Consider the following 20,972-nt stretch of genomic DNA (forward strand, 5'->3'; position numbering starts at 1 on the left):
CGATGCACTACGTCGTGTAATATTTTAAATTGAGCCGCTATCAATAACAACACTTACGTGGATGGCGATAAGGTTTAAATTCCCGCTTAACACCATCCGCCTGTTTTGATTTATGCAAGAAAAAAACATGGCCAAAAAGTGCCTTTTATTTTATTTTGTGGATGTTCAGGCATAAATATTTAATTTTTTTTCGATCATTTTATAAATAACTTAATTTGACACATTATACAATAAAATCAACATCGAAAATGGGTTCGTAAGTAGGAGATTTTGAACTTTAAAGCAGTTTTCATAGGCTTTATACATTATTTTTTTCTGGGCTTATAAAAAGACTTGTCTAAAAAATACTCGATTATTTCAAAGGCTGAGATGTATTCTACTCGCATTATTTAATTAAAGTATCTGAAAAATTTCTAGGCGACCAAATTTTCAAACCAAAAACACATGATTTGCATTACTACGTTAGTGCTTAAAAAAACATTGTAAATTTTGTCATACCTATACCATCTTAAATAACAGAAAAGTGGTTTTTTTTATAATTTTTGGAGCATGCTTTGCGATTTTGTTCTATCGAGTGAATTTTTTTTAATCAACTTTTCAGTTCGACAAATATCTTTAAAAATAATTTTTTTATAAACTTAAAAGTGTTCAACGAAATGATGTTATAAACCGGTAGAAATTTGGAATGCGGGGTCTTAAGAATAAAAAAAAATATTTCCGCTAATTTTGAGATTCAAAGGTAAGCACATTTTTTTAATCCGCAACTTTAAATTTCACAGCAATTCAAAAACAAATTTCGTTTCAATCAAAACAATATCGCACTTCTTATTATACTCCTGTAATTTATTCGAATGTGTGTTAGAATCAATTTCGATGAATTAGACCCACAGATCAAAACCTCTCTCCCACAACAGAGATTCTCGTGAGATTAGAACTGAATGGACCCAGGCACACCTGATATGGATTGTCAACAAAACATACAAAGGAAACTTTGAAAAGCTGCCATTTCAATTTACAACACAATGGCTTCGGATATAGAAAGAAAATTTATGGGTAAATGGTTAATCGATTATCAGAATAATTATGAAAAGGAAGGTAGCTTTTGAAGTTTTGACAGATCTGTCAGCTTTCTTGTGAAAGCTCCGATCGACGATCCTATTATTTTTTTACAACAAATTCTGTATTATTTCAATGATTTTAATGCTTTACCTCAATTTGTGCAAACAGACACATGACGATTTCATCGTCACACGTGGTAAAGATCATTGAAATAGAATAAAATATATTGTAAGTAAAAAGAGACTTTTTTAGAAATATATTATTTTTAAACAGAGACGTATGAACAGTAATGTTCTACCGCGGAAAGCTCCATTCTAACATTTATGCCTACCTGAAAAAATAAAAAAAATAATTGTCATTGTGATAGTGACGTTTCTTTTATAAAATGTATAATTATTTTTCAAAACCTTTGTATATTTCACATCTTTCGTTGAATAGTTTCAGTGAAATTGTTTTTTTTTTCTAGTTTAAAGTCGAACATATCCAAACCACGTGGATTTTTTCTGATATATTTGTGAACGATTATATTTTTAAATGTGAAAAATGCTGAAGGCTGTCAACCTACTTGAATGTTCCTAATTTTAGACCTTTGGGCCCAGTTTAAAATTATTATTATATTTTAAAATTATTTGCTAAAGTTTTTAGCAAATGAAAGTATCAATATTGATGAAGTAGGATTCATAAAATAGACAAATTTAACAAATTGTGGATTGGATGGTTTCTGCATAACACGTTCCCAATAATGTATTAGCTATTATTATTCACGACTGACTTTAAATGTGACATTATTTTTTTCTTGCCTAATCGTTATAATTATTTTTACCAAGTCGAGTCATATTTTAAATGTCACCCAACGGAAGAGGGAGACATATTTTAAAATATGACATGCCATAAAACCATACGGAGTTTGTCACGTCGATTTCTGAAAACTGATCTTCGCCAAGGAAATAACGAGACATTTGAAACATTATCTCAGGGCACCGAGTAAAAATAGACGAAGTAACGCAAAAGCTCGGTGATTGATTTATTAGCTTTTTTGTTCAAGTGTCACTGGACTTATTCAAAACTGTCCCAACAAAGACGAGCTTTTCAAGTGGGCTCGTCATATCTTTCACATAATTGGTTGCACGCTCGTTTGGAACTCTATGAACGGTAAATGGGAGAATGCAAATATAGTGTTTACGTATACGGGAATACGGGTAGTTTTCGCTGGACTCGTACTTACACGTCTGTCAGTCGAAGAAAGGTAGGCCATAAATTTGGTGTAATAAATGTATTTATTTATTTTAGGACGTTAAAATGTCAGAAATTTGTTTTAGTGACTTCAGTGGCGGGGAGAAACGTGGGAGGAGAGAGTATATAATTATTCTTATTAAATTAAGTATGTTTTTTCTCAAGAAGATACACGAAAGAACAAATAAATACATATATTTATTCATGAAATAACATGTTTTCTGAAGACGATATCCGAATGAGCAAACAAATACATAAATTTTTATTCATGAAATAACAAGTTTTCAGTTCGATTATTATGTACTAAACATTGCGGGTTGAATTTTTGAATATTTTTATAAATCAGTTATTTTGAGGTTGCTTAATTTTTTTGTTTTTATTTTCCCACCATAGTAGGCCTTTGATCTTATGGGAATTAAACTATTGTTAACTTATCCATATTGTGAAAGTTTAATGGAATCAATACATCTCTCCAAAAATTATATTGTAATACCCACCCATGTAGTTTATTGTTATTTACTAGGTTATTAACATGGGAACAGACAAAAGAAAACACGAAAGAGGCGATGTGTTAGTAAAATCATCACCCTGTCATCATCATCACGTTTATCCTCCAAAAAAGTTGGAAGGAATAAATGTCCAAGTAACCTAGGTAGGTATTTGTGAATCATAAATAATTAAGAGCTTAGTTTGATAGCAATTGTGATCTAACCAATAATCAATAATCACAATATCCAGCCGTTTAAATTTTACCTCATAATTTTAGGGGTAGCACTGGTGTCATTTTTTCTAGGCGTTCCTAAGAACCTTCGTTCTGTGTGGAAACAGGAACATTAGGGGGTGATTGATGGCATACTAAAAGGTTCCTGAATACATTTTGAACTAGATATACATATTGCGCATGTGTTTCATAAACCAATCTAAAATTAATACAAATATCCGGTTATTGGATTATTTATTTAAAGAAACAAATTTAGCAATCGTTTATACCGACTTCAATAAATCCACATCTGTTAGCTATATATTAATTATAAGTTGTGCTATAAAGAAACAGTTATGTTAGAAGATAACGTTTCCACTTTGAGCTTAAATTTAAGAAAGAAATAAATAAATAAATACAGATAAATAAATGTATGGTGTATTATATTAGTGTTTTTAAAGCGCACAGTGGATAAAATACCATGAAAATGCGAAATATTAATGTTTTGTTATTATTAGATTGAACAAAAATATTTAGTAGAAAAGCTAAACAGTGCTAGTTTGAGATATTTTTAAACGACTTTTAGTTGATATTTTACAAAAATGAGGCACAAAAATATACATTGGTATTATTGATTTTTAGATAATTGCTATAGCAGCAGCTTTTTAAATGTCATCTTAATTCGTTAAAAATGTGAGTTTAAAAGCAGGCGGCATAAAGGTAGAGACTGTAAATACATACTTACATACCTACCTCCAATTTGAGTCAAGTTTTCGTTGATTTTGTAAGCGTAGCAGTTAAACAAGCTGTTCGTTTTGGGAATCGTTCTACATTCATCTAAAAAAGCGCCCTGGAGTGCAGCAAAGGCAGAATAAACCCACAATGCGCCCGAATGGACTGAATTTATTATTGATTCAGGTTACTGCTGTCTTTTTATGGTAAATTGATACAGACCAAACCGAACGCCGTCCTCGGCTCGATACTCGTTATCATCCGATACAGTCAGAGTAGGTCTTTTGTCAGGTTTCTGGTTTCCGATGGAAATTGCCGATTGTGTTTGATTCATTACGAAAAGTTTCATGATGGAGCGACTTTGGGAATATATTGAAGTGTTGACGTTACGAAACATTAGTTAGCTTGGTAACTTTAAAATTATACGAGAACCTATATTATACGTTGATTATTAATTATTCATAAATGGGATGTAGAGGATTTCTATCATTTTGTTTCCGTGATGGCAAACAGTCTTGTGATACCCACCGTAATGTGAATATTGCAATTGATCTTTGATTTGAAGGTTTATAATAGTTGTCATGTTAAATACGGAGATACAACCAAAACATACTAGTATGAATTTATCATAATTTCAAAACTAATACAAACATGACGAGAATGAGCCTTACGTAAAAATTTATTTCGGCACATCTGTTCACTGAGCATAATTTGGTCTGAAAAGTCAGTAGGTACAATGATAATGATCGATTTTTATGTCTAGAAATTACTGAAACCAATTTACACAAACGTAATTTAAAAAAATTATAATATCTATTTTATAACATCTGCCATGATGATGGATACTTTATCGCTGTCCAAAACATTGATTGAGGAAGTGCAACGCGGTATAATAACCCAAAAATTAGTCACGATAGTCAATAATAATTATTACAATAATTTGGTTGGTAGGTATATTTTTATAAACTGCATTTTTATTTAACGTATGATAAATTATTTATAATTAAGTACCACAGCCCTAATCCTAAAGGTGAGTTATTTGTTTGTTTTGGGACAGTGGACCACCTGTTGGTTTCTACGGTTGGGATCAGATTATTTATTAATATGGTTATCTAAAAATATTAAAATAAACATTTAAAAATTAAGTACGACATAAATTTGGAACCGCACAGGGGGGAGTCGACCCTTATAATAATAATAGAAAAATGACTTCCACAAATTATTGTAATGAATTTTAGGTTAAAAGATATCCAAATATGTAGATGATAAAACGTTTCAGGTTACAATGTGCAACAATGATTATTAAAACACCGATTATCAAATACAAACCAATGGTATTTGGCACTATGGAAGCATTGAATCAAATAAATTTTAATAAACAGCTTAAGGAAGTTCATTAAAATAAAACGTTATAGGTGTAGTAATAGAAATTTTGTACTTACCAAATATGAGAGCCAAATAAATTGCAAAGTCCATATGTGAATTTCTAGACATTTTGAATCAGTTAAATTCACAAATCACTAAAAAGTTTATTGTTTTTCTGTCATATTCCAACAACCACTGTGGTTAAACAAATCACTGATTCGAATGTAAATTCGTATTTTGAAAACTGTGCCACGAGATAAACAAGAAACGTCAAAATATTATTACAATCCCGCCAATAACTGTTTTAAATTTCTAAGTTGTTCGAATTTTAAAAGTTCACGAGCTTTCAGAGTCTCGTGCTCGCCGGACTGCGGTCGAACTACGTTTGAATTTTTGAATCTCGCTTCGTCTGTGCTGGGCTCGCCTTTCGAAATCCCAACGAGCAGGTACCTCGTTACAGGGGTATAAGAACTTTTATTTTACAAAATTAAACAATACCATTATTTCCTTCGTAAGAAAGTGACATTTTACAAATTCGTAATTAATGTTGCTAATGCGTTAAGAAAATTACTATAAAAATAATCTTTTCAATACAGACGATCAATATAATATTATTTTTATTCAAAACTAATGCATTTGAAATGTGCGGCTTACTTTTGCCGGTAAATTTTAAAAGTAGAACTTAATGAACGACATTTTTTTTTGCAAATTTGTAAGGCGTGGTTTTTGTGAAAAATTACCTCAAGGCGCGTAATTTAAAATTACTTGTTAGCTTCATGTTAATTAAATATTTTCAGTGAGCAATCATTTCGTGGTTAGACACAATTATAATTTTGATTAAAGATACTTTGTTGGAAACTAAAGTGTTTTAGTACAATTATATATAATTTTTTTCGTTATTATTCTATTTCTCCATAAGTTGAGCTCCAGGAGCTCGTTATTATTCTATTTCTCCATAAGTTGAGCTCCAGGAGCTCGTTATTATTCTATTTGTCCATAAGTTGAGCTCCAGGAGCTCGTTATTATTCTATTTGTCCATAAGTTGAGCTCCAGGAGCTCGTTATTATTCTATTTGTCCATAAATTGAGCTCCAGGAGCTCGTTATTATTCTATTTGTCCATAAGTTGAGCTCCAGGAGCTCGTTATTATTCTATTTGTCCATAAGTTGAGCTCCAGGAGCTCGTTATTATTCTATTTGTCCATAAGTTGAGCTCCAGGAGCTCGTTATTATTCTATTTGTCCATAAGTTGAGCTCCAGGAGCTCGTGTTTATGGGAGGAGTCTTTACATTTAGTTCTAATGATTTTTTAAACAATTATCAAAAACTTTTGAAATAAATACAAACATAATTTTAACATAGGTACACAAATAATAAAATTGTGTTTCTAAAGATAATTAAAATAATAGGTACATCTTTTTACAGATTAAGTAAGCGTGAGGAAATTAAGGGTACAATATATCAGTATAATATTATTTTTAATTGGTTACAATATTAGTTATACCTAGTTGAGGAAGGTTTAAGCTGAACCGAAACTGGTAGTTGTTTTAAATTTGTTTATATTCTCAGTGTCTCCGTTAGAAGTGGGTGTATCAGTTTATTTTTCAAAATAACAATAACTGTTTCGGTTTCTCAATATAACTCGGAACCCACCATTCTTTTCTTAGACATGTTTTGCTATGACTTCGAATCGAATTTTGTCAAACGGAATGGTATCCCAGATAACCCAAGTAAATTAGCATTGGTTTCTTTATTTGATGTTCTTGGGTTTTGGCCCAAATAAATAACTGTCCGACAAACCGGTGTACGAATTCAGTTGAATCGACTATTGTTATATTCGGTCATTTTTAACGATCTCATATTTCAATTTAAGAATTATTAGTTATACTATCATCTTTTAATTCCAATTACATAATTGGGAAGATTGATTATAAAATTACTGGATTCAATTGCGACCATAATCTTTTTTTTATTTTCAATATCTTTTTGTTTCATATTTTATTGGGATTTGTTAATACTTGCTTCTTCTTCAATGATTATACATTGTGTTTATGTGAATAAACTTTGAAACTTATTACATTAAATTGAAAATTGATAAACGTTTGCTCGTTTTCCAATGGTTTTTGTTGACATATTGTACCCACTGCTGTCTGCTAAACAAATAATACTCCCAACGAGGAGGCGTGTTGCCCGCCGAGCTCTCAGCGCAGGAACAAAAGGGCCTAAATATTTCCAGGTATTTCGACATTGTTAAAAAATCATTTTTGACATATTTCTATCCTTTGTTACGGGATTATGGTGAAAACGTTAAAAATGTTAAAGGTTTTCGGAAGTAACGTCTTAAATATGTGTGAAAATAAGTGAACAATAAATTCTTATTATTTGTTCATTAGGTATTATCTTTTACCTACTGCTGTGAGAAATTGATTTTTTCGTTTAATTTTTTTCTAAGAAACTATACATTTCGAACCGTTTCCTGAAGCATTAAAAAGTGTAAAATTATTTTTCAAATCACTGTCCAAATAAATAAACACATCTATTTATCAAATCATCCCGTAAAGTTGTAACTTCTGGTGTACCACAGGGGTCAAATCTTGACCCCCTGTTTTTATTATATTCATAAATGATCTAGGCTCAAAATTAAATGTTATTACGCTTCTTTATTTTGCCGATGATCTTAAAATTTTTCATAAAATCAAGTCAGTTTCTGATCATCAACTGCTTCAAAATTACCTCAACACACTCATTAACTGCCGTACTGTCAATGATATGCACCAACTTAAATGTAAAAAAAATGAAATTCACTCAAAATAGAATTATAAATAATTTTTCTCCGTTATCTATGATACTATTCTTAAAAAGTTGTTGTAATTCCAGAAGAGATCTAGGAATTACTCTTGATTCAAAATTTATATTTGACGTATATATTAGCGTCACTTAAAATGATGTGATTTAATCGCAGGCTATGTAAAGATCCTCAATTGATTAAAGATTTCTACATAATCTGTGTAACTTAAGTCTGACCCCTTACAAATGCCCTAACTAGAAGTAAACATGAACATGGAAGCACTATTTTGAATCCACATCAATCATTTCAAAATAAAATGCCTAAATATTATCTTTCAGATTTGGTCTACACGACTACATTAGATCATAAGACTAAGTCTTGAATATTTAAAGAAATACACTAAGGACCGGTTGTTTCACAAAATTTGAACAACTCTTCAAATTTTAAAGTTAATTTTCAAGTTTCGTGAAAGTTCTATACAGATTATGTTATCATTTCAGTCCTGTGAAGCCACTGGTCTATAATGATAGAATAACAGAACTTGAACAAAACATTCACAGAAACAACAACCCGTTCTTAAAATTAGAAGGCGACTGATCTAATATATTTACATAAAATAATTTACGATCATCTTGATACTACATTATGCCTTAGCAATATTGAAATAAATAATCCCAATTCTTATTTTGTAAGACGCCATAGCATGACCACCTAAATACATAAAAAAATAATATCGCCTATTTTATCCCTATAACTTATTTTGGTGTCGACTATATAATAAGATAGAGTGTGCTGATGTAGACATTTTCGCCGATAATTTATACGTTTATACGTTAAAAAACAATAGCTAATTATGTTATGTATCTCGTGTGTCTCTCTCTACGTCTCTTGTGTCTATTGAGTGAGTTACTATTATTTGTCATTTTTATTGAGTTTGTATAACATTCTATCCAAATATTTCTTTTTTTTCATTTTTTTATACCGTAATTGTTACATTATCCAGCGATTCCGTTCATTCAATTTTGCTATTGACTTGCCTACCAGTGGACAATGGACAATATCAGCGGGAACATAACAAGTTAATCGGTTTAATTGTTGGCAGATGAATCATCTAAATGCGTTTAAGATTGGCGATTGATTGATTTTATTCATTAATTTAATTCATTTAACATATAATATATCCAGCTAACAATAAATCCACCCTAATATAATAGAACTTCCTCCTTCTTCTGGCGTTAGTAAGATTAAATTGTTAATTTTAATTTTAGTTGTAAGTTGCCAAATATGTAAATACTCGTGTATATGTCGTTAAGATAGTAGTTATAGGCCTTAGTCGTAAGTCACTAGATATAAGTCTTAGAGATAAGTCAGTAGTTCTAGTATTAAATATTTAAGAAATATATTTGTACAGCGCCCTTGAGGTGATTTCTCACGAAAACGGCGCTATATAAATTAGCCAAATATTATTATTATTATTATTTGTATTTTTATCTGTAGTCTGACCGAGTAGGTTTTCGAAATTGTATGTAGATACCTAGATATTTGTATACAGGGTGTCCCAAAAATAGTGGCCTACCTCTGGACTTGACACTATTTTTTCGGACACTCTGTATAATGTTCATTAGTTGTTAAGCGCCCTTGGCGTGATATTATTTCACAAAAATTGCGTTATGAAAATATTCTAAATAATAATAAAAATAAAACGTTTATTTGTTAATAGACTATTTATTATTTTGAAATTATATTTGATTCGATATTTTAAAATATCTGAATTGGGTACATTATATAAATATTTATTCCCTTCGCCGTATGATGTTTCTTACTAGGAAGTCACTGCCAGTTCAATTTATTCCTTGTGTTGTTCTACCAAGACCTACTCTCGGGCGATTGTTAGTTTTCGTTTGACTTTTTTTAAACACTAACTTTTTTACTCAGGTAAAAAAACTCGAGAATTGAATGTGTGCTTAAATGATTTGATATATGATCATAGTTTGAGATTGAAAATAATAAAAAATCCCTCATGCGATGAATAATAAAAAGCTTGTAAATTTAAAATATTCAAGGGTAACATAAAAAATAATAATCCATTGCTATACTTAAACAGTTCCGTATTATTTACTTGCAAGATATGAGGGTGCGTATAAACAGGACAAAAGCGGACCAATCCACTAATTAAGGGAAAGAAAAGTTTGCGGTTGTTCCTTTCAAATAAATCGCGGCTCGGCTCGCGGAAATTTTGTCCTGTTTATATGTAGCATTATATTTCAAGGTAAGGGCGTTATAAAAGTTATATACTACACTTACCTATTAAAAATGTTTTCGGAATTTTTTTTTCGTAACTTTTCATGACTTTACATCACTTTTCGAAAGAGTGTTTCCGCTTTGAGGACCTATGTAATAATTTAATAATGTTTTATCAGAGTCGGCCCTGAGACAAACGGTGCCTGGCGCGAATTAAATTTTGGCGCCCTTTGACAAAACCAATAGATGCTTGGGTGGGTAATCAGTAATCAGTAATATCTTATCTGTACCTTGGCGCCTTGACAATTCGGCGCCCGGAGCGGACTGCTCCAATTTCGCCCACACAGGGCCGGCCCTATGTATTTCGATGGCTTAGCGCACACATGTGTTAAGCGCAGTTTTAAATTTCAACTTAAAATAATACTTTGGGTTAATTATAAGATGGAAAGCAACAAAATTAATGTGAATATCCGCTTTGTATCCATTCTAGATGGAATAAGTAATATAAATGCTTTACAAAACACGTAATTGATTTTGTTTAAAACTGCACTTAACACATGTGTGCGCTATGCCAACGGATTTTATATACCCAACACAAAAAAGGTAAGGTTGGTTTGTTTCAAATTCAATCACACGTTCAGCACCATTATGATTATTTGACATTTGAACGATCTGCGGTAAAGCAAAAACCACCGACATCACATTGCCGGGTTACTGCATCAAATCAGCCCTCTTGTACGAGAACCTCCAAAATTTAAAAAATATATATGTGTATACATATTTAACGTTCTAAAATATGATAACAAAGAAAAATAAAATGAATATTATTAAAAAAAAAACGTAATTTTTTTGAGATTCTCACATTTATGAGGCTGATTTTATCCGATGTCCCCGGTCTTGTGATTTAGTTGGTTACGGTTCAACGCCCTATCTCGACCTATTTCAGCTTTAAATCAACCTGTGATCAACTAACAAGCATTTTCAAACCCGGACTTTATACTTCTCAGCTGTTCAAAATTTGATTAAAAGCTTAAACGGGTCGAGTAAATAAATCATGACGGTGGTTAACGTCCTGTTTACAGGCGTCATTTAAACCATTTGAAATATATAGGGTTCGAAATATATTCGCGATTTTTGCATCATGGGATGAACTCTCCATACCGAGATCGTGATGTTATAAAGTTGCCATGTCGGGGAGCTTTTTACGAGAGCAAAAAGAAGCCTCTTAAATTCGATCTGAGAGGCAAAATAGTCGGAAGGCGCAAAAAAAAAACAAACATCAATTTTACCTTATAAAGGCCCCGCTTTCTGTCTCTCTCCCTCCCCTAAAATTACAGCGGGCCAGAGAGGGACGGGCTAGAGTAAACATTGTGTGAAATAAAACGTCTTCGACGGCTAACAAGGCAGGTTGTTTAGTGCGGCGAGAAAATGTGCTAGAGTCTGTTCACGCGTGGAGTGCGCTGTATTTCGTGCAGGTCGGCACTTAGAGTGTGAACGAACTATAAATAATAGAGGTACATAGGTTGTTGAAAAATTATGTAAAAATCTATGAAAATGTGCTGTAGTCTGTTCGTTTGTGCTCTGTTGTGGCACTTGGAGAGTTAACAGTGAACACACAATAAATTATACACGTAGGTTCTCGAAATATTATTTAATAATCTATGCATTAATCGGCTATGCATTCCGTTCAGACGGAAGCCAAATTTTTTTTTCTAGGTGCGTTTTTTAGCCTCACAAAGTCTAATCTCTCTTCCAATATAGGTACACTAGAGTTATAAACCGACAGAAGTATGTTTAGAGCCTGTCCGTGTGCCAGAAGTAAGATTTTTGTCTAATTTAAATGCCGAATATCATTGACATGTTGGTTAAGGTGTTTCAATTAAATAAATCGACGACATCAGTTTTCCATCAAAATGATAATTCATCACATCTTTAAAAAGTTATATAAAGTCATGGAAAGTGATGAAACAAAAACTTTATTAACTGGGTTAAGTAGGTTAGGTTGGGTTAAATAAAAAAAAGCATTGTTTTTAATGACTTTATATCACTTTTTAAAAGTGTGTTGAATAGTCACTGTGTTGAATTAGCATGGAACCGTTTCATTTATTTATAATAATTTATTTATTTTTGGTGCAAGTACCTTTAAACACACAGAATAAATATTTTTTTATGAAAAAAAGATTAGTAAAAATTATACAGTGCAAGCAAAATATTTTACTTAGTATATATTTATAATCTATACTATAACATTGATGTTTAGATTCATTAGGATCTGATGTTACCTCACATGTCATCTCTGTGGAAGTTCTGTGTAATATATAAGTTAGTTGAGTATTTTGAGACATTTTTCAAGCCATGCAAAGTACCCTTGAAAGCCAACTTTACCTAACTGTAAAGTCATTCTTATTTAGATTTGCAAACGGGATATGTTCTGTCGAGTCTTTTTAACAAAAGTAAAGCTTATTAGGGTTTAAGATGTGCCTATTGTCGTCTGGTCATAAATCGATCATTGGGTGTTTTAAACCCTTTTACCCTTTCCTTCTTCCGGATTAAATAAGTCTGTTAATTCCGTGAATTCATTTGGCATCAGGAAAGCCAAAGACAAAACAAATTTTAACAATGCACACATTTAAAAGCTTGTGGTTTTTTGTCCTGCAGGGTTTTTGTTAAATTGCTAAATTATTGAGAAAGTTCTCGGATACTTATGTACTCCTTTGTCGCATTCTAAGAAACTTAACTAACTCACCACCACGCCGTTTCCCAGCAGGGGAAGGCAGAGAGGAAGGACCGCCAAACAACTCGGTCTTGGCAGACACTCCTTGCCTCATTCACATTCATACATCGTCTCATACATAATCTTCTACTATTCTGACTCACATGGCCCGACTCAAGTATCTGGTTCACTTGATCATGTCATGTTTTCCTTGGGTATCCACGACTTCTTCTCCCTTCTCATTACACTCCTTTCTTCGTTCATTCGCTCTATATGCCTAAACCCTCTGAGTTTTTCTTGTATTCTTTGCGGATCTCGACATTTTTCACTCGATCATAAATGGTTTTCTCTCATACGCCTCAGGGATCTAATTTCTACAGCGTTCAGTCTACTTTCATCCGTCCTCCGCCAGTTAAATGCCTCACTGCCATACACCAGTGTAGGTACCAGCACTCCATTGTGGACTGCTAGCTTCGCTTCTTTGTTAGCGCTAACCGCGATTGATCTTCCATTAATTGAGTTAACTGCAATTACCCTTCATTTAATATCTTTATCAGCTTTCCAATCTTTCGTAAACATACTTCCAAAATACACAAACTCATTCTATGATTGTCCACACAGACATATGAATATTGTCCACTATTAATTGATAATACAGATTATTGAAAAATACAAGAAATATGAAGCGCTTACTAAATGGGCTTGAACCAAAAAAAAATTTTAGAAATTTTTTATGTAATTAAAAAAAAATTTTTTAGTGTGTATTATCGATTCATTGTTGGTAATAATAATACTTAGCTAATGTTAATTCCGTCGAATTGATATAATTTCACTTCAAGGAATCAATGGGGATTAGTAACTGCTAAAAATAACGTTGAATCATAGTAATGAAGATTATATTGAGTATTTAGAGGGCCGGACCCGAGCCAAACGGCGCCTGGCGCTAGTAAAAACCTCAAGGGCGCTGTGTTATGCTACGTATACATACGCGAGCCGAACTGCCGAACTCAACCTCAACTTATGGGAAAGGAACAAAGCAACTGCAAAGGGCTCGAAACGCCGCTTGAAGTTGCTTCGTTCCTTTCCCGTAATTCGTGGTTCGGTTCGTAAATGTATAGGTACGTAGCATTAGGTGTTATGTTATTTTCAGCGCCTTGGCTCGTTGGCGCCTTGGCAAGCCGGCCGGCGCCCGGAGCGGACGGCTCCAATTGCGTCTGCATAGGACTGCCCATGTTTTTACATACATCTTATCATGATTTACACCTTATGTAACGATTAATAATTATGTGGAAAACATAAAATAAAAATAAAACACTATTGATCAATCATGAAAGGCAAGTTCTGAATATCAAAATATAAGTTGATTCTATAAGATTGGAAGTTGACAGTTTTCAAAAGAATACTTTATATATGCAAGATTGTAATATAGAAAGGGTGAACAAAACTCGATGATGACTCTGTTAAATTTACATAAATCACACTCAATTTTTATAAATGAAATCAAGCAATTAGAAATTTAAAAGCGCGCCAGATTATTTAGACATAATAATCAAGAGTATTGACAAAGCAGTTTTGGAGGATTTTTATCATCGCCAGTTTAAATTGGTTGTTGGCTAAATCGCGTACGCTAGAGGAGATTTAGGGCTAACCCGACAACTAGACTGCTGGAGACAGAATAATATTATTTACAGCGCGAGTTACCGCGCGCAGGTTTTCAATGATAATTAAAAATAAGTATAAAAAAAATAATGCTCACAAGAATGTAGGTAAAAATATTGTTGTAGTTATTTTCGGGTTTTAGTTATTATGTAAACTCCCTATAATTTACCCTAAACAGTGATAAACCAAGTGTTGAGGTTTATACTAAATTAAAATATAGTTCTTTTTATTTTCGATGATGTTGCTTTGCCTGGTTGAGGCCAATAACAATAATGCATCAAATAACTCGCCAAATACTTGCGAAATCACAACTAATTACGAAAAATGAATACACTTAGACATTCTTTGCTAACATACAAAACTATTTTATAAAAAAAACTTGGCTTGATATAAATCATTTTAAAACGATTTTTATATAGTAGAATTCGCGAGCTTCGTGTACTTGTTGACTTAAAAAAAATTATCTTCATTTAACCACACACTTTCTTCCTATTTACATTGACCGGTCTATGTCTAGGTTGGCGTCGCGGCTGGGTCTCTCCCAGGCATCGTGAGTTCAATTCCTCGGCTGGCTAAGTCCTCCAAGACGACACATGCAACATTTTCCGCTTTCTGTGGTGGAAGAAGAAGAACAATTAAATATGGATTATTCGTAACCCGGGAAAGCTTGTCTTTCAAAAATATAAATAAAATGTGTTTTAATTATAATTACAAATACTTATATCATTAGACGCAACTGGAGCAGACTAACCTAATTAATCTTACATAACCTAAGAGTATAAATATTTAGGGTTAGCAATCATTGTTCCATGGTCCCAATACATCGTCCTACATTATTCATAAAAACGGTGCTACACAAAATACAAATCACCCGAATACCATTGATTAAAGTGATCACCTGTGGCGACTGGTTTTGAAAAGTGGGGCCAAAATTTTACTCGCGCCATGCGCCGTTTGGCTCAGTGCTGCCCCTGAGATTAAAAACTATAATTTTCATTCAAGACGAAATTACAAAGACATTTAAGGAAAATAAGTAATGTGTACATTAACAATGTGTAATTTAATATTATGTACTTTATAACTTTTAATAATATGTTCTGGGAATGTCAAAATAAAATAAATGAATGTGTAGGTACAACGTATTACAAAATGCATAGTATCTGGTAAAATAAGTTGTTTCATCGCATTTTGACTCTAGTTCAGGCCTTCTTAACCGAGGTCAGCCATGATAACGACAATATTTTTTTGCCGTGCGATGTTTTCATATAATAATAAATATATCACGCTGATTTCCCGCTGGGACATTGTTAAAAGTTTGCAAATCGCAAGGCAACAATTTCACAACAAAACGTCAAAGTATACAAACATTTTTTTGTACAGAACGTTATTTCAAAAGCTTCGAGCGTGTCTTTAGATAAGTTGTCAAATAAATTGAGTGTACAATTTAAAAGCGTCTTTTGATTTACGAGCTGCGTGTTCAAGAAAACATTGTGTTTCTTTGCTAGAGGTGCCTATTGTTATTAGTTATTTGTGTTATTTAAGTTTTATTGCGCGTTGCATAGATTGTCTACATAGGCTAGTGGTTAAAGCACGTATCGGTAGGTAATGAGTTCGATAGCTATCAAGGCATCAATACTACATAAAACTAAGTACTTATGTATTTATTTCATATCGATTTTTTGTGAAATATCATATCAGGGGTGCTTATAGTAAGATGTCCTGCTTTATGATAATAATAATAATAATATTTGGATAATTTTTATAGCGCCGCTTTTGTGAGTTATCACCTCAGTGGCGCTTTGTTGGTATTGTATGTATAGGTACCTAACTGCATCTGTTTAAAAAAAGGCGGAACAATTTTTGTTAGTCAAAAGTTTTCTTATTTCGTTATGTATTCAAAATGGTGACCGGGTATGTCATCAAAATGACCATTCAACACACCTCCAAAAAGTGATATAAAGTCATGAAAAGTGATCAAACAAAAGCTAGGTTAAATAGTTTACATGGGTAAATATTAAAACTAGTTTTTGTTTTATCACTTTTAATGACTCTATATCACTTTTCAAAGGTGTGTTGAATTTTCATTTTGATGAAATATCATGGAACCATTCAAAATATATTATGATTTAAAAAATATATAATATAGGCCAAAAGAGGAAACCGTGAAGATTGATTCTCTTAATTCAAAATCGAATTCTGAAAATCTTTCTTCGTACAATATTCATTAATGCAATAAAAAAGTGAACCTAATACAGAAAAAGGGCTAGCCTAGCTATTCATAATCTATTCAATAATGTTATTAAATTAATGAAACTATTAAATAATTTGTATTTATTATTATTATTTGTAGTGTTTTTTTACAATAAATATACAATGTTTACAAGTCATGCTGTTTTAATTTATACTACACTTCCATTAAAAGCATTTGCTTGTGGATGGAAGATGAGTGTACATTTGCGAAAAAATAATATAAGTAGGTTACAAAGTAAAAAAAAATTAAAATCCATACAAATTATTGTATTTGGAAGGAAGAAAAAATAAATATTATGGAGGATAAATAGAGTATAGTAGGATAATTTGTGAGATTTTCAAGTGAATCTAGGGGAATCTAAATTTTTTTGTTCAATTTTTTTTGCTTCTAATTTCTTCTGGTAATTTATTAAAGAAATGTTTTCCTTGGTGGGTATAATGGTGCTGGGCAAAAGAAGTGTGTAGTTTAGGGCATGCAAATATATATATTTAAGTCTGGTTCGATTTTCAGCTATTAATGAGTATTTATCCTTTTCTTTTATAATTTGAATAATTAAATTTTTCAGAAATAAGTGTTTAAGGACGGGTTGTTTCGGAGAATTTGAACAATTCTTCAAATTTCAAAGTTAATTTTCAGGTTTTGTGAAAGATTTTTTCAAGTTCTGTTTTTATTTCAATTCTGTCAGGCAACTACCCTATGCTGATATAATAACAGAACTTGAATAGGACTTTCACAGAACCTGGAAATCAACATTGAAATTTGATGAATTGTTCAAATCCTACGAAACAACCCGTCCTTAATGTAGGAACTTTGAATTCTTCTAATACGCGTTCAGTGGGGAAGTCTGGAGGTTTTTTTAGTATTATTTTTATTATGACTTTTTGAACAATTTCTATGGGGGTCAGGCTAGTTTTGTAAGCTGCTCCCCAACTGATAATGGCATATTGCAGAACTGTACTAGTGTACTAATGCATAATATATTGAGTATAGATTTTTCATCGATAAGAAATTTCTGATTCGTAAGAATATGTAAATTAATTACCTATTTTTTTTATTGTATGGCAGATGTGATCTTTCCATTTTAGGTTTTTATCAATGATTATTCCTAGATATGTAATTTTATCCGCTGTTTTCAGAAATAAGCATGTTTGTCGACAGTGGTTAGCGTCGTTTTGTGTGAGAGAATGATCATGTAGGATTATTTGAAGATTTGGAGGTATACTGTTGGTATTTATTTCAAAGGGGATGACATATGTTTTTTCACTATTTAACGACAGAAAGTTATCGTCAAACCATATTTTTAGATTATTTATGTTATTACATGTTTGTTATTTTATGTTTAATATGCCGTTTAAGCCGAGATATGTTGGAATGTATAAAAAAGAAATATCGAAAAAATTCTTGAACAAGATTATAATACTGACAAATTGTCATACGGAAATAACATATCTAGTTTTCAGCGATGAACTTCCTTAGAAACTTAAAACAACACATTTTTTTAGGTTCTTTTCAAATTGACTTGTTTTACAAATTATCACACATAATATGAGAAATTCTCAGTATTCTGGGAACACTCTACATCTACAATGAAATACACCTTCATTTTTACGATAAGGGTGATTTAGACCTCCCGGCTGTCGACCACGATGACAATAGTTTAAGGACCCGTCATAAATCGTGTGACACTTTCGAAAATCCAAGTACGTGAAATATTCCATGGCTTTACAACAATATCACAACTTTTTACTTATTTCTTCCTTGGAACACAAATCAATACATACTTTCAATATATTTTTTGTCATGTGAATATGAATGCTGCCCAGGACCGGCCCTGAGCCAAAGGCGCTTGGCGCGAACGAAAATAGTAGGCAGAAGGCAGTAGGCAGTATCATTGTAGTCTATAATAATTGGATGATTTGTATTTTTGGTTAGCGCCGTTTTCATAAAAAAGAATCTCAAGTGCGATGTGTCAGGTATTAGGTATTACCAGCGCCTTGGCAATACGGCGCGGACTGCTCCAATTACGCCCGCATAGGCCCGCCCTGGAATCGACAATTGGGTATGACGTGAGGCTAATGTGAGTGGTGAGGTGAAGGAGATGATGTCACTTGGGCGTATATCACCCCCTCCACCATCGATAGACCTTAATTCCAACAGAAAAAATGCAATAGTACTCATAGTTTACACTCCCGGAAAAAAAATATTTTCGCCCATTTCTTTAGCATTATGATATAAATAATAAGTCACAGTGAGTAGAGGTCTTATAACTACGCCACTGGATGAGAGAGGAAGGTTGGGTGAAGGTACTTACTTCGCTTTTCAGCTCTCACCATTCAACACAGCTAACGCCGTTTCTAGCAATGTACCCCAGTAACCATCATATGGGTAGAGAATGGATTGCCAAACATAAAAAAAATCGTTCAAGAGTGTGTGGTTCATGTCAAGAGACAAAATAAAAGAAGAGTATGTATGAGACGCTGTATGAATGTTAATGAAGCAAGAAGTGTGTACTTACCTTAAAACCAGAGTTGTGTGGCCATACTAGTACTATTTCCTCAATTGGCTAGTAATATTGTTTTACGTATAACGTACAATAAATTATTATTAGAATTCATGTTGCTCAAAATTTTCAATAATTGGTGACATTTATTTATTTAGTAAACTGTGAAACATATTTATTATGCCATCTGTGTTTTATAGAACGAAACATTTACAGACACTCCAAAGAACAAACTTTCGTCAATACATTCATAGATGGCAGTATCCCCAGTTGACACAATGCCTCCAAAGCTATCAAATTCCAAACCCAGGTTCCAAACCAATTTTTTAAAGATTCCATTGTAGTACACAGAAGAGTAGTAGAATTTTTGATCCAAGTTTCGAATCGGTGTACGGTTACGAAAACCAAAAAACTTTGGATTAATTGGTGGTTTCTTTACCGCTTATCTTGAGTAGAATTAAAATAAAATTGTTGATTGCTTCTCAAAAACATAAACTATTAAAATTTTTCTGCCTTCAAGAAATACATGATCATATTGTTAGCACCTAAAGTTGCTTCTTATGAACTTAAAAAAAAACAAAATTTATTATGTCCAAAATTATCTGTAAAAATTTCACTTAATTAACCTTTTTCTTTTTTGGGCCAATACATATTGTATCGATTTTTCATCAAAAAATAAATTCTTCTTCTTAATTCACCTTGAAAACATTGGACAAAAATCATTTGTACTTTGTTCTTGTGTAATTAGTCAGAATAGGAGTTTTGGGGAGGGCCAATATTTTATCTTCGTGGGGTTTGATAAAAACCACCTCAATCCAGGCTTCAACAATGAATCAGGTCGGTCTGCTATTTATCCCCCCTATACATGGGCGCCGGCAGAAAAATTTCTAGGGGGGGGCAAAATATTTTTAGTAATGTTTTAATGTAGTTTTATTTACTGTAGCGTATTTGCATGGTGAACGAACTGACTATTTTTTTATTAACACAATATTTGTATATAACAAAAAATATTACAACATAAATTTAAAATTAAATTTATTCTTTAAGCAAGAACTGGAGACGTCTGTTATCGCTACCAAACATATCTACAATTTAGTCCATAAAGTCTTTTTTGTTGCAGTTCACTTTGTCTCTGTGTACAAGAGCTGCACAGCTTATATTGTCTCTTCAACGTACAACTTTTCCAAATGAAGATGCTGTGATCATTTTACCCCTCAACTCCATCCATTCACTGCAGTTACTCTGTAAAATTGTTTCCCGTTCTATTTTATTCCTATCTTTTTGTTTTTCTCTCAACTAATCCAAAAGTATTTCTTTCTCCGCCTCGAAAATAGATTCAGGAATATCTGGTTTTATGCAGAACTCTCCATACTCAGCATCTTTTCGATTCATGTGTCGCTGAATTCGATTTTTCTTCCAAAAATATCGCAAAGTAAGACGACATTTCGCTAGTCTGTTTTCTTCTGATTTTTTTAGTCTGCCTCCAGGAGTTTTCCCTAAAAGCTGTTTATGTAATGTATACAGTGGTTTTCGAGAGTTGTGGGATACAACATACAACTGCTGCATAGCATCGCCCTTGATAAGATTTCTTATTGGAATAATTTATCCTTTTTCCACCTACAAATTTGGCTATTATTCCGTTAAACCTCTCTACAACATTATTTCGTTTTATTCCCCATCTTCAATAAATTATGGACCTGTAAAAACGCATTATTTAGTCAACATAAATGCAAA

At 32.4% G+C, this 20,972-nt stretch overlaps 1 protein-coding gene across 1 annotated transcript in view; it reads right to left on the minus strand.

Moving 5' to 3' along the window:
* Positions 1-5,457, minus strand: part of LOC149422523 (protein APCDD1-like) — a 28,171-nt gene extending 22,714 nt beyond the window's left edge. Inside the window, exon 1 of the mRNA XM_089633846.1 lies at positions 5,167-5,457. Within this exon, the coding sequence (XP_089489972.1) occupies positions 5,167-5,218 (52 nt within the window). The 5' untranslated portion in view covers positions 5,219-5,457. The remainder of the gene's footprint in view (positions 1-5,166) is intronic.
* Positions 5,458-20,972: the final 15,515 nt, after the last annotated feature.

Source organism: Hesperophylax consimilis, chromosome 7 (assembly GCF_061612785.1).
Source record: "Hesperophylax consimilis isolate HC1 chromosome 7, BYU_Hcon_1.0, whole genome shotgun sequence".
NCBI lineage: Eukaryota > Metazoa > Arthropoda > Insecta > Trichoptera > Limnephilidae > Hesperophylax > Hesperophylax consimilis.